Source organism: Desmodus rotundus, chromosome 4 (genome assembly GCF_022682495.2).
Source record: "Desmodus rotundus isolate HL8 chromosome 4, HLdesRot8A.1, whole genome shotgun sequence".
Taxonomy (NCBI): Eukaryota; Metazoa; Chordata; class Mammalia; order Chiroptera; family Phyllostomidae; genus Desmodus; species Desmodus rotundus.
The window spans coordinates 68,881,968-68,894,535 of record NC_071390.1 but is presented as its reverse complement, the minus strand read 5'-3'; the positions used below and the strand labels follow the sequence as shown (position 1 = coordinate 68,894,535).

The window sequence follows — 12,568 nt, the reverse complement described above, 5'->3', positions numbered from 1 at the left end:
CTTACACTCAGACAGAAATCATCCACCACTGCACAGTTCTGTAACTCCCTAATTCCTAGCTGAGGGAACAGCAAAAGAAAATAAATGGAGGTTGGAAAAGGAGGGAGAATCTGGGGAAAGCATTTATATGAGGTGGCCTAAGCCTGTGGTTTGAGTGACTAGTTGGGGGCCAGATCAGGTCAGGAATGAACAGAGGAACACTCTGCAAATGGCCTTCAGTGCCATACTAAGCACTATAAACTTTTCTTTTTATGCAAAATTAAGTGGATGAACGATATGATTAGATCACAAATATGCCTATGCCCAGACTGATGGTTTTAAAGGATTTGATAAATTCTGATTTGGTTCAAAAAAGAGGTTGATATAAATGAAAATATCCATGTAGTTTGTAAATTAAAATGGCATCTAACATGACTGTTTATTTCAGAGTACTTAGGAGGCCTGGGACAGCAGGACAAGTTTTTTCATGTTGCTCAGGCTTTCCTGTCAGGGTCTGTGTCAGGCCAAGTGACATAGGCATGGGGAGAAGGTCATCCCTGCAAGGAACCTCCATGGACATACCTGCATGGACAAGAGGTTGGTCAGAGCCCATGTGTGGGCTGAGAGGTGAGCAATACCTGGGAGCAAGCTCACTGCATGTGACACACTGTCTGCTGGCTCCTCGGTTACCTGCAGTAGCTACGCAAGTGATTACACCACAGGTGCATCAGATTCACCTCCTTAGCCTTCCTTTTCCTGCAACTTTCCAAGTAAAGGTGGCCTTGTAATCCAGTCCTGGTTAGTGGGATGTAAGCATTAGTCAGGCAGCCGAGTGGGGCTTCTGGGAAAGCTTTGGCCTTCCTCCCGAAAAGTACAACTCTCAATGGTCACAACCATCCACCCTTCATCATTCTCATTCCCACCAGGGCCACAGCCTTGGTGCCTAGAAGTCCAGTTCCAGTTTGAGACCACGAGGTGCTGAGCATGTGATTGACAATGTGATAATAAGGAAGGTGGCACACAGAGAACAGAAAGTGCATGGGTTCCTGGCAACCTCTGTTAACAACTCCATCAGCCTTAACCATCTACCTCTAGATATCTTGTCACTGGAACCATATAAATGCATAATTATTTAAGTCACCAGAGTTGGATTTTGTTACTATCAGTCAAATGCACTCTTAACTGAGGTGACAGATTCTCTGGTGACTCCCTGGGATTTCCTTTACCTGAAAGTAAATGCTTCCTACTGGAAGAAATGGGTTCCTTCTATTAGTCACTGCCCCCAGCACACACAGAATTTGCCCACTAGAAAACTCAACTGCCACACTGCTCACTGTATGGTCTGACAGCAGATTAAGGTCATGTATCAATAAGCTTGTGTCTTCCAAAGAAGAGTATAACACATGCAAGGTTAGAAATACAAAATCCCCAGTCTCTGCAAATAACATATTTCAATGGCACTCTACCTTAGAAATGATACTTGAATGACTCACGGAACGTCCCAAAGTCTTCTCATTCTGCAAGAAAAGGAAACAAGTGATTAAAATGTACAAAGAACAGGCAACTGATCATAACAATCCTACTGACAAATCATTCCCTCAACTAGCATTTGCTAAACACAAACATCTGAGTTAGCTAACAAGTACTGGGGAATTCAGCAAATGAATAAAACAAGAGTCTCTGCACTAAAGAAACTTAACAGGAATTTGGAATTAACTGTAAAACTAAGAGGGTATTAAATGTATTATGACACATTTAAATGGAGGTTCAGAGGCAATAAACTACACATTCAATTGTATGTGGTGTGGTCCATTATATGAGGACCCCTGTAGGATGGGGAAAAGAGAGCAAGACAGCTGACCCTACCCAGTTTATTTGGTTGTCAAAGTGTTGGGTACTGAACGGGAACATCGCACAGTTCACATCTATTCCTTCAATCCTGTTTCTCTTCCTGAATTAGAGAAATCTGTGTCATGCTAGCTTCTTCCCTCTCACATCTCTCCACATTCACTCACAGAGTCTTATATCAAATTCTTCCTCCTTAACATCACTCAACCTCAAGTATCATCTTCATTGCTGTTGTCAAAGTGTTAGTTTAGGTTCTCTTCATTTCTCAAATAACTTCCTGGTCTTTCTGCTTTTAAGTTACCCTTCCTAAGACATAATTGCTATGCACTGAATTGTGTTCCCTCAAAATTCATATATTGAAATCCTAATCCCCAGTGCTCAGAATGTGACTGTATTTGGAGACAGTGTCTTTAAAGTAATTATATTAAAATGAGGTCCAGTTGTTACGGACGGCCCTGACCTAATATAAATGGTGTCCTTATAGAAAGAAGAAATTAGGACACAGATACATACAGAGAGAATATCATGTGAAGACGCAGGGAAAAGACAGCCATCTTCGAGCCAAGGAAAGAGGCCTCAGAAGGTACCATAGCTGCTGACACTTTGATCTCAGGCTTTTAGCCTCCAGACTATGAAAATTCCTGTTATTAAAGTAATGCTGTCTGTGGTATTTTGTTTTGGCAGCCCTAGAAAAAGAACATAATAACCTTCCACACTGTAACTTTTTTAAAAATTAGTATTCCAAATGTAAATCTGATTTTTAAAAATAAGAAAGTAACTTTCCCTGAAACCACTTACCCTTGCTCAACCCAAATGAGGAAAAAATATTACAAAGGGACGATATTTCTTGTATTTTTAAGATCATCTATTCTCTATTTAGGTAATGCAATTACCACAGGGAAGATCAGAGAAGGTTGAAATGTAGTTAAGCAGATAAAAGGGGGGAGGAAGGAAGGTCTGGTCCACACAACAACCAGCGAGGCTTAAAAATCAAGATGTTCTCAGTGCTTTCCAGATGGTCAAATAAATGAAGGATTCTGCCCCTTCCAATAACAATGCTGGGGACAAAGATGCCAGTTGCAGCCTCCCTGAGGGGCAGTCACCCCACGTCTGCATGCCTCCCTGCACACTTGCTCATAGGGTGCCAGGTTCCAGCAGTGCCCTGCTCCTCCCTATTGTTGAATCGTGACAGCCTGACTGGCACTCAGGATAAGTAAGTTTAAGTCAAGCCAGTCTCTATCAGAAGCATGTTTCATGTAAAAAAAAAAAGAGAGAAAGAGAGAGAGAAGTCTGTGCACAGCAACTAGCAGACACAGAAAAAAAAAGTAGGAGTGAGGAGACCAACTGAAATATACAGCACAGTTTGCTCGACACGCCTGTGGGAAACTCAAAATCTGTACACAGTGAGCAGTGTGCACCAGCATAGTGAGACACCTGAACACCCAGGAACAGAACCAGTTTTACAGGGAAAACCTGCCAAATCAGTCATTTATGTCATTAGGTGCCTAAACAAATGATAAAACCCATTATCAATACAGAGTTTTAAATCTTTTTAGAAAATGGCTATGGAGGATTCCTAGCCTTTAAAAAGCACATCTCTCAACCCAAACTTAACTTTACACTCACACGGCAAAATACTTGATGCATTCTAATAAAACTTAAAAGCAAAATAAGTACATTACCACAGCTATTGTTTAATATATATACTTTTTTCTGCTATAGTAACATTTAAAAATAACAAGAGAACTTTATAATACAATGAAAGAGAGGTTGTCAGTGGTTAAGGAGGGAATAGGGACAGGAGGGAAGGGGTGCAGCTATATAAAAGCAACTGAGGGGTCCCTGAGGTGATGGATCTGTACCTTGACTACATCAGTGTCAATATACTCATTGTGATATTTTAATATTGCTTTGTAAGATGTTATCATTGGGTTAAAGTACGAGGGGAGAGTCTTAAAAACCTGGAATTTATTTATAAAAAAATTGTGGGTTTTTTTCTTACATGTTTAAACTTCAGTTACCTTCAAAGTACTTTCCACTTGATGTGATACACCCATGGAAACTTTTTCTCACTGCTCAAAACAGTTTTTTGAACTTGCTGATTTTGATGCCTTTTAGTGCTTCTGTTATTTTTTGTTTCACCTCTTCCACATCAGCAAAATGTTTCCCTTTGAGGACCTTTTTTTCATCCAAAGAAACAAAAAAATGTTGCTTGGGGCGAGATCAGGTGAATAAGGAGGATGGGGCACAGGGTCATGCCCTTTCTGCTCAAAAACTGCAGAATACTCATTGTGGTGTGGGCAGGTATGCTTGTAAATCGCCCATTGTGAAATGAGCAAATGCATTTAAAGAGCCTTCAAAAAAAAATTAACTGAAGCCCAACACAGCCTCTCACAACAATGCCAGCTGGTACACTAATACAAATGGGTTCCTAGGACACTCACCGAGTGGAGGAAGCCTGTACCACAATGGAGCCCACCTTCCAGTAGATAATTCTGGGGTTTTTTGGGGTCCCCCTTTGTAGATAAGGATGCATTAGATATCTCTCTCTCTCATCTTCTACAACTATCTGTGTGATACTGTGATTTATAATAAGTGAATATTGGGTCATTCAGACAACGAAAATATATTTCTCATATATATTTGGTCATTGTCCAGTTCCTGGCTCAAAGCTCCCAAAATCCTTGGAATTTACTGTTGATAATGTTAAAGGTGTGTTTTGTTATGTTAACAAGGTGACTTTTGGAAAGCACCTAAGAATGAGAGCTGATGGCCAATGGAGCTAAACCCCTGATTAGAGGGTTCAAACTTTCAGTCCCACCTCTGAACTCCAGAGAGGGATCAGAGGCGGAAGACTGAATTAATTGCCAATACCAATGATTAATCAGTCATGGCTATGAAATAAAGCATACATAAAAACCTAAAAACCTAAAAAGGCAAAAGGTTGGAAAGCTTCTGGGAGGTTAAAAATAAAAGTGAAAAGAGATACACCTTGTAAACAAAGTCAAAATATCCAAAACATGGAAACCACCCCAAAAATCCACCAGTGAATAATTTGATAAACAAAACATAGTATTATCCACACAACAGGATACTTTTTATTCAGTCATAAAAAGTAATTAAGTATTGATACACTCACAACATGGATAAAACTTTGAAAATATTATGCTAAGTGAAAGGAGGCAGATGCAAAGGTCACACATTATATAAAATATCCAGAATAGATAAAACTATAGAGTTAGAAAGTAGACTGGAGGTTGTCAAGGGCTGGGGAATGGGGAGATTAAGGGTTAATGGGTACATGCACTTACATTCTGAGTGCTAGAGCTTCTGTCCCTGTGGAGTTGAGGTGTGCCATCCTCCTGGCACATGGATGTGTTCACCAACTCAGAAGCTCCTCAAACCCTGTTGCCTAAGAGTTTTAATAAAGCTTTCATTATGTAGGCATGATTGATAAAATCATGAGCCACTGGTGACTGAACTCAATCTCTGGCCCCTCTTTACTCTCTGGAGGTGGAGGAATGGGGCTGGAAGTCCCAAACTTCTATTCATGTGGTTGGTTTTTCTGGTGAGTAGATCCCATCCTGAAGGTTTCTAGGGAACCACCAAGAGTCAACTCATTAGCATAGATTCAGGTTTGGAGAAAGGGGCTCATTACGAAAAGAAAATAATACTCCCAGAACTAAGGAGATTCCAAGAATTTTAGGACCTGTGTGACAAAAACAGGTGACAAATACAGCTCTCTGTTTTTGGTGGACTAAACTGCTAGGGTTTTTTGTAAATCTGAAGGGCTATACTATTACTTAGTCCCTAACTCGGTGACTCCAAGACTTTTGAACTTCATGATCCAAATTTCAAAAAACATTCAGGAATGCTTTTTTACTCTGCCAAATTCAGGCAGTTAAAAAAAAAAGCATCCTCATGTCATAAAAGAGAGAATATTTCACCACCAAAAAAAGACTTTAATTAAAAGCTAAGTAGAGTGGAAGATGGCGGCCAAGTAGGTGGAAGCCAAGTCCACTTGCTCTTGCACACCACTCAGACACTTAGCCGAGCTTCTGAAAAATAAAGTGAACAGTCAACGAAATCTTAGCTGATATGAAGTTTGGAAGCCAAAGAGTACAGAACATGCTTCAAAATGGGTGGTAAGGAGGTTTTATAGGTTATTGGGGAAAATCCCCAGGCATGACACCAGCAGCCAGGGCTACTGCATCCATGGAGAGCCTGGTTAGAGATAGCAGCTTATCAGTTATCTGCCCTCCCTGGACAGGGAATCCCCAGACCCAGGCCAGAAGCAATATGGATACACAAAGTCGCTGGGGAGAACCAGGCTATAGATGCGATGCACACAGCTAGTGGCACACTGATAGCTGCAGCGGCAAATGCCAACTGGGCGAGTGCCACAGAGGGAGAGAGATACTATCTGCACCTAGATATGGTGGAGGAGGAAGGCTGTGGCTAGCCTTGACTGTGACAGACTCTTGACTTTCTGGAGAGGTGGCATGTACAGAAAGCTGGAGAGTGACAGCAATGCAGTGGGAGTGCTCTTGTGGTGGGCAGGGACTGCACACATGTAGCTGCCTGACAACAAGGCAAAAGGACTGAGGGTGTGATTTGCTCCTGCTCAGTAAAGCTGTGCAGATTATCAAAAAGGTGCAAAGCAAAGTGATTTCTCAGCACAAGCCCAGCACATATGGCCAGAGTGGAGAGTGTGGGCCGCTGCATGCTGTGAGGGCAATGGGCCAGGAACTGTGCACCTGAGATTATTTAAAGCCAGAGAGGGCTGGGGAATGGGGAGAACCTCCAGGAAGGGAATGTTGTGCCAAGCCCCCACCTCCTGCAGGAGCAGGGAAAGATCTGCAACACCAGCTGGGCAGGCTTAACAACCCGCAGGAGGAGCCACAAGAGCAAGACAGCAAGAGGGACACCTTAAAAGGCCCATTTCGAACTCCTCACAGGAAGACAAAGTACATTGGGTCCTAGGGCCCTACTCCACTGAGGCCATCAAGGCAGGGAGTTCAGAAAGAGGTGCAGCAAGGGGAACTTAGGACTCTGCGCAGCCTCAGTTCCCACACAGAGCTGCCATCTACACCAACCAGGAGAGAGCTGACATTCTTAGACAGAGTAGCCCCTCACCCTGTGAAATGGAATCAGAAACTATACATTATTGGAAATAAACTGGGACAGACTAAGATGGGAGCTGGAGGAGCATGAGCAAACAACACACAATTTTTACCAGAACTGAACAGTGCCTCCATGGGAAACGCAGAAGTCCCATCCTCTCAATCACAAAAGAAGGTCCCTCTAGAGGCAGGTGAAGGAGATACAAGCAGTGTTGCCAGAAGTTGGAAAATACACCTCTGGATCTTGAGCTACTAAATACCAGAGATAATCTGAACACAGGTACAAAGAGGATAAAATAAATAAATAAATAAAAATAATAATCTTAAACATTAATGGATTAAATACTCCAATCAAAAGACATAGAGGAGCTGAATTGATAAGAAAACATGACCCACACACATGCTACCTACAAGAGATCCTCCTCAGAAAAAAAGACATCCAAAAACTGAACGTGAAGGGTTGGCAAAAATTTTCCAAACAAGTGGATAGGGAAAAAAAGCCAGGGTAGCAATACTTATATCAGACAAAACAGACTTCAAAACAGAAGCCATAAAAAGAGACCCAGAAGGACACTTCATAATACTCAAGGGAAGAATCCATCAAGAAGATATAAACATTGTAAACAGATATGCACCCAACATAGGAACACCGAAATATATATGGAAAATCTTGGAGGACATCAAGAAAGTCATAGACAGCAACACACTTATACTAGGGGATATTAACAACCAACTGTCAAAAGTGGATAGATTTCTACACAAAATATCAACAAGGATACTGCAGCATTGAACAATGCCCTAGATCAAATGGACTTAACTGATATATATAGAACTTTTCATCCCAAAGAAACAAAATACACTTTCTTTTCAAATGCACATGGAACTTTTCAAAGATAGACCACATGATAGGACACAAAACCAACCTCAACAAATTCAAGAAAATTGAAATCATATCAAGCATTTTCTTGGGCCACAAGGGACTGAAACTAAAAACCAAACTGAAGGAAAAAAACTCAAAAACACTCAAATTTATGGAGACTGAATAGCATTCTATTAAACAATGAATGGGTCAATAATAAGATCAAGGAAGAAATCAAAAAGTTTCTGGAAACAAGTGAAAATGAACACACAACAATCCAAAACCTATGGGACACAGCGAAGGCAGTCCTGACAGGGAAGTTCATGGTGATACAAGGTTACCTAAAAAAGATAGAAACATTTCAAATAAACAACCTAACCCTATGCCTACAAGAACTTGAGGAACAACAAAGCCCAGAGAAAGTACAAGGAAAGAAATAACAAGATCAGAGCATAATTAAATGACATAGAGACTAAAACAACAATCCAAAGGAAGAATAAATCCAGGAGCTGGTCCTTTGAAAAGATAAACAAAATCGACAAGCCTTTAAGCAGACTCATCAAGAAAAAAAGAGAGAGGACCCAAATAAATATAATCAGAAATGAAAGAGGACAGATCACAACTGACACCACAGAGATACAAAGGATTGTAAGAAATTACTACGAAGAACTATATGCCAAGAAATTTGAAAACCTAGGTGCAATGGACAAATATCTAGAAAAATATAATCTTCCAAAACTGAATCAAGAAGAATCAGAAAGCCTGTATATCAGATAATAACTACTGATACTGAATCAGCTGTAATAAATAAACTCCCAGCCCACAAAAGCCCTGGATCAAATGACTTCATAGGCTATTTTTCCAAACATTTAGGAAAAAGCTAAACCCTATCCTGCTCATACTATTCCAAAAATTCAAGAAGAAGGAAGACTCCCAGACTCTTTTTACGAAGCCAACATCATCCTAATTCCAAAACCAGGTAAAGACATAACAAAGAAAGAAAACTATAGGCCAAAATCACTGATGAACGCAGATGCTAAAATTGTCAACCAAATATTGGCAAACCGCATCCAGCAATGCATTAAAAAGATCATACACCATGATCAAGTGGGATTCATCCCATGGATGCAAGGATGGTACAATATTTGCAAAACATAAGTGTAATATATCACATAAAGAAAATGAAAGACAAAAATCACATGATCATAACAACAGATGCAGAAAATTATAGCACCCATTTTATAAAAAACATTCAGCAAAGTTCTATATATAAAGAATTGGGGTACAAACCAAATCACTTGAGCATACTGTTCATAATTTGTATGAGTGACTCTGATTTTAAGAGCTAATTACACAGCTAATTAATACACAAGCATTATGCCTTAATTACCCTAAGCCAAATTTAAAACACAGCAATACTTTGTCACTGATATGTCCCCTAGAGCAACGGACATAAAGGAAAGAATAAACAAATGGGGTCTCATCAAAATAAACAGCTTCTGCATGGCTAGAGAAAACAGCACTAATATGAAAAGACAACCAACTGTATGGGAAAACATATTTGCCAATGATACCTTGGACAAGGTTTTGATCTCAAAAATATATAAAGAACACACACGATTCCATTCCAGGAAGACAAACAACTCAATTAAAAAATGTGCAAAGGACCTAAACAGACACTTCTCCAAGGAGGACATACAGAGGGCCCAGAGGCATATGAAAATATGCTCAGTGTCACTAGCTATCAGAGAGATGCAAATTAAAACCACAATGAGATACCACTTCACACCGATCAGAATGGCCATCATAACCAAAGCAACAAACAGTTAAGTGCTGGCAGGGTTGTGGAGAAAAGGGAACCCTAGTACACTGTTGGTAGGAAGGTAGACTGGTGCAGCCACTGTGGAAAACAGTACAGAATTTTCTCAGAAAACTAAAAACAGAACGGCCTTTTGACTAAGCAATTCTACTGCTGGGATTATATCCTAAGAGCCCTGAAACACCAATCCATAAGAACCTATGCACCCCAATGTTCACAGCAGCACAATTTACAATAACCAAGTACTGGAAGCAACCTAAGTGCCCATGAGTAAATGAGTGGATCAAAAACCTGTGGTACATTTACACGATGGAATACTATGCAGCAGAAAGAAAGAAGGAACTCCTACCCTTTGTGACAGCATGGAACTGGAGAGCACTATGCTAAGTGAAATAAGCCAGGCAGTGAAAGACAGATACCATATGATCTCACTTTTAAATGGAACCAAATCAACAAACAAACAAGCAAGCAAAATATAACCAGAGACATTGAAATTAAGAACAATCTGACAGTAACCAGAGGGGAGGTGGGAGGGGATAATGGGGGGGTAGGGGTGAAGGGTTTTCAGGAACAACTACAAAGGACACATGGACAAAACCAAAAGGGGCGGTTGGAATCGAGGGAGGGGATGGCTGGGGTTGGGGGGAGTGATGGGGGGAAAAACGCAGACAACTGTACTTGAACAACAATAAAACAATTAAAAAAAAAACCCCAAAGCCTTGAGGTAAAATATATCATAAAGACTCCTTATAACTGCAAGCATAACTAGTTATTTACATTTTTCCTAATACTATGATTCTAATCTCAATTCTGTTTGAGAAAGACAGGCTTCTGAAATGAAGTAAACTGAGTTTTCATAACCAAACATAAAAAATGTACAAACTCAGTACCAGGATGGCTGAATTAAAAGGGTGACATTTCATTGCTTATGTAAAAGTGGCATGAAAGAAAGATATAAACTATTCCAAAATACTGCAAACACCAAAAGTAACTGTCAGCATGGGGTGTTTGCTGTCATGATAAGGTGTGTCTGTGAGACAGTGACTGCAGATGGTGTCTCCTCTTTGACAGTGTCCTGGCACATATCTTGTGTTTTTCTCAAGCTATTCTCAATTGTTGTTCTTTTGACAATTTTGACTATTCCTAGGGCCTCCTTTCCTGTCTATAGGCTACTAACTCCAAAACTTCTATTTTCTATCTCTAGCTTAGACAGATTTCTCGTTAGAGATTCAGGTTCTAGACATCTCCAGCTGTATCAACCCCACACAAGTACCTCTTACTTGTACATCAACCACCAAACTCACCATCTTCCCTGCTAACCCATAGCCTCTCCTCTACTGAAGTGAATGACATCCCACTGCTGTCTCGGCCTGACCTCACCTATGTCTGACCACCAAAATCAATCAGCTACCAGCACTGTTTTCGAACCCACTTCCTGTCCATCTCCTTGCAGCTGCTCACTACTCTCATTCCCGATACCACCTCTTTTGTCCAGACCATCATCAAGAGGACTGCTGTAAGAGCCTTCTAAGTGGTCTCCTCCCTGACTCCCCTGTCCACACCACAGGGACCTTACTAAAATAGAGCTCAAACTATGTAATACATTGTGTTCTACACCTTCATTGATGTCCCAGTGCTCTTAGCATCAATGTGGTCACTCCTGCCCTGCCTCACTGTTCCTAACTACATTTGCTTTTGCTTTTTCTGACTCACACACACACGAGTTTTTTTTCAGCCCTTCAAACATACCATACACTCTTATCTTCACTAGGAATTTTTACCTTGCACTATTTTCTCTGGCCTGCACATTCTTCTCCTCTCTCTTCATCTAACTCCTACTTTTTCTTAAGGACTCATCTATGACATCTCTTCTCCCAGGGAACTATCCCGTCAGCATGAGACTGAGTCAGGGGTGCTTCTCTGGACCACGGCACTTACCACAATGAACTGTGTAATTGTCCATTTTTCCTGCCAGCACTGTACACAGCAGACAGAGGAAAGAGAGGCAAGAAGATGAATGGGCAGATGAATAGAGGTGATGAGGCCCTGCAGTATACTTGCAGTGTGGGGACTAAGAGAAGCATATGGCCTGGGAGAGATTTAGGCAATAGAGAGGGTGTCTCTGTGTTACACCACATTTATGCTCAATGCCTGACAATCACCCACCATGAAATGGGTGCTTATTATACATGGGTTCAAGAAAGTAATAAATTAATGAAGATGCAAGACAAAGACACAAGGAGTCAAACAGAGGAACATCTGAATTGGGTTCAGTATACACTTAATAAGTGTCGAAGGAATATAAACACAGAAGGAGTAGAGCTGGGTGAAGTTCATTAGGAGGGACATGTGGTTTGAAAAAATAAGAGCCCAGTGGCTGGCTGAGCAGCCTGTGAAGAGCCAGTAAGGGAAATACAGGGGTGGGGAGGTTGGGTTTGATACTAATTCTACCAAGCAGGGAAGCTTTGGCAGCTCATTCAAACTTCCTGTGCCTAGTGTATAAAACAAGGATGACAATGATAGTGCCTAACTCACAGCGTCCATATGAGGATCAAACGAATTCATTGAGTTAATATTTGTGAACCCGTAAGGCTTAGAAGAACAGTGCATAGCACATAAGAAACATGATATTAGTATATGCAATGTTAAATTAAATAAAAGAAACCCTGAGTGGTAGCTTCTCCCACTTAGATGGTATAAAAAGGGCTGTATATAAAGTGAGTAATTAAGAACTGCATAACTCCACTTACTAGAGAAAGCTGCATCAAGCATACTTACTGCAAAATTGAGGGATTTTCATATCTAGAATTTTAGGTAGTATATACAACAGAGTTGTTTTTATACATATACACACAATTCATAGTGCACTGGGGAAACTGGAACTGTCAAGTAGTGCTAAACAATACAACATCTGACTCCCATCCCCAAACACATAAAAAC

The 12,568-nt window shown here is 40.7% G+C and overlaps 1 protein-coding gene across 8 annotated transcripts in view; it reads right to left on the bottom strand.

The window, feature by feature from the left end:
• The window catches only part of MARCHF8 (membrane associated ring-CH-type finger 8), a 162,771-nt gene that overhangs the window by 47,317 nt on the left and 102,886 nt on the right, over positions 1-12,568 (bottom strand). For 7 of the 8 annotated variants that reach the window (XM_024561203.3, XM_024561205.3, XM_045196042.2 and 4 more), the window contains exon 3: positions 1,446-1,496. In XM_024561203.3, the coding sequence (XP_024416971.1) occupies positions 1,446-1,496 (51 nt within the window). Of the gene's footprint in view, positions 1-1,445; positions 1,497-5,138; positions 5,469-12,568 lie in introns of those variants that run through there. The other variant, XM_045196045.2, reaches the window with a different exon arrangement.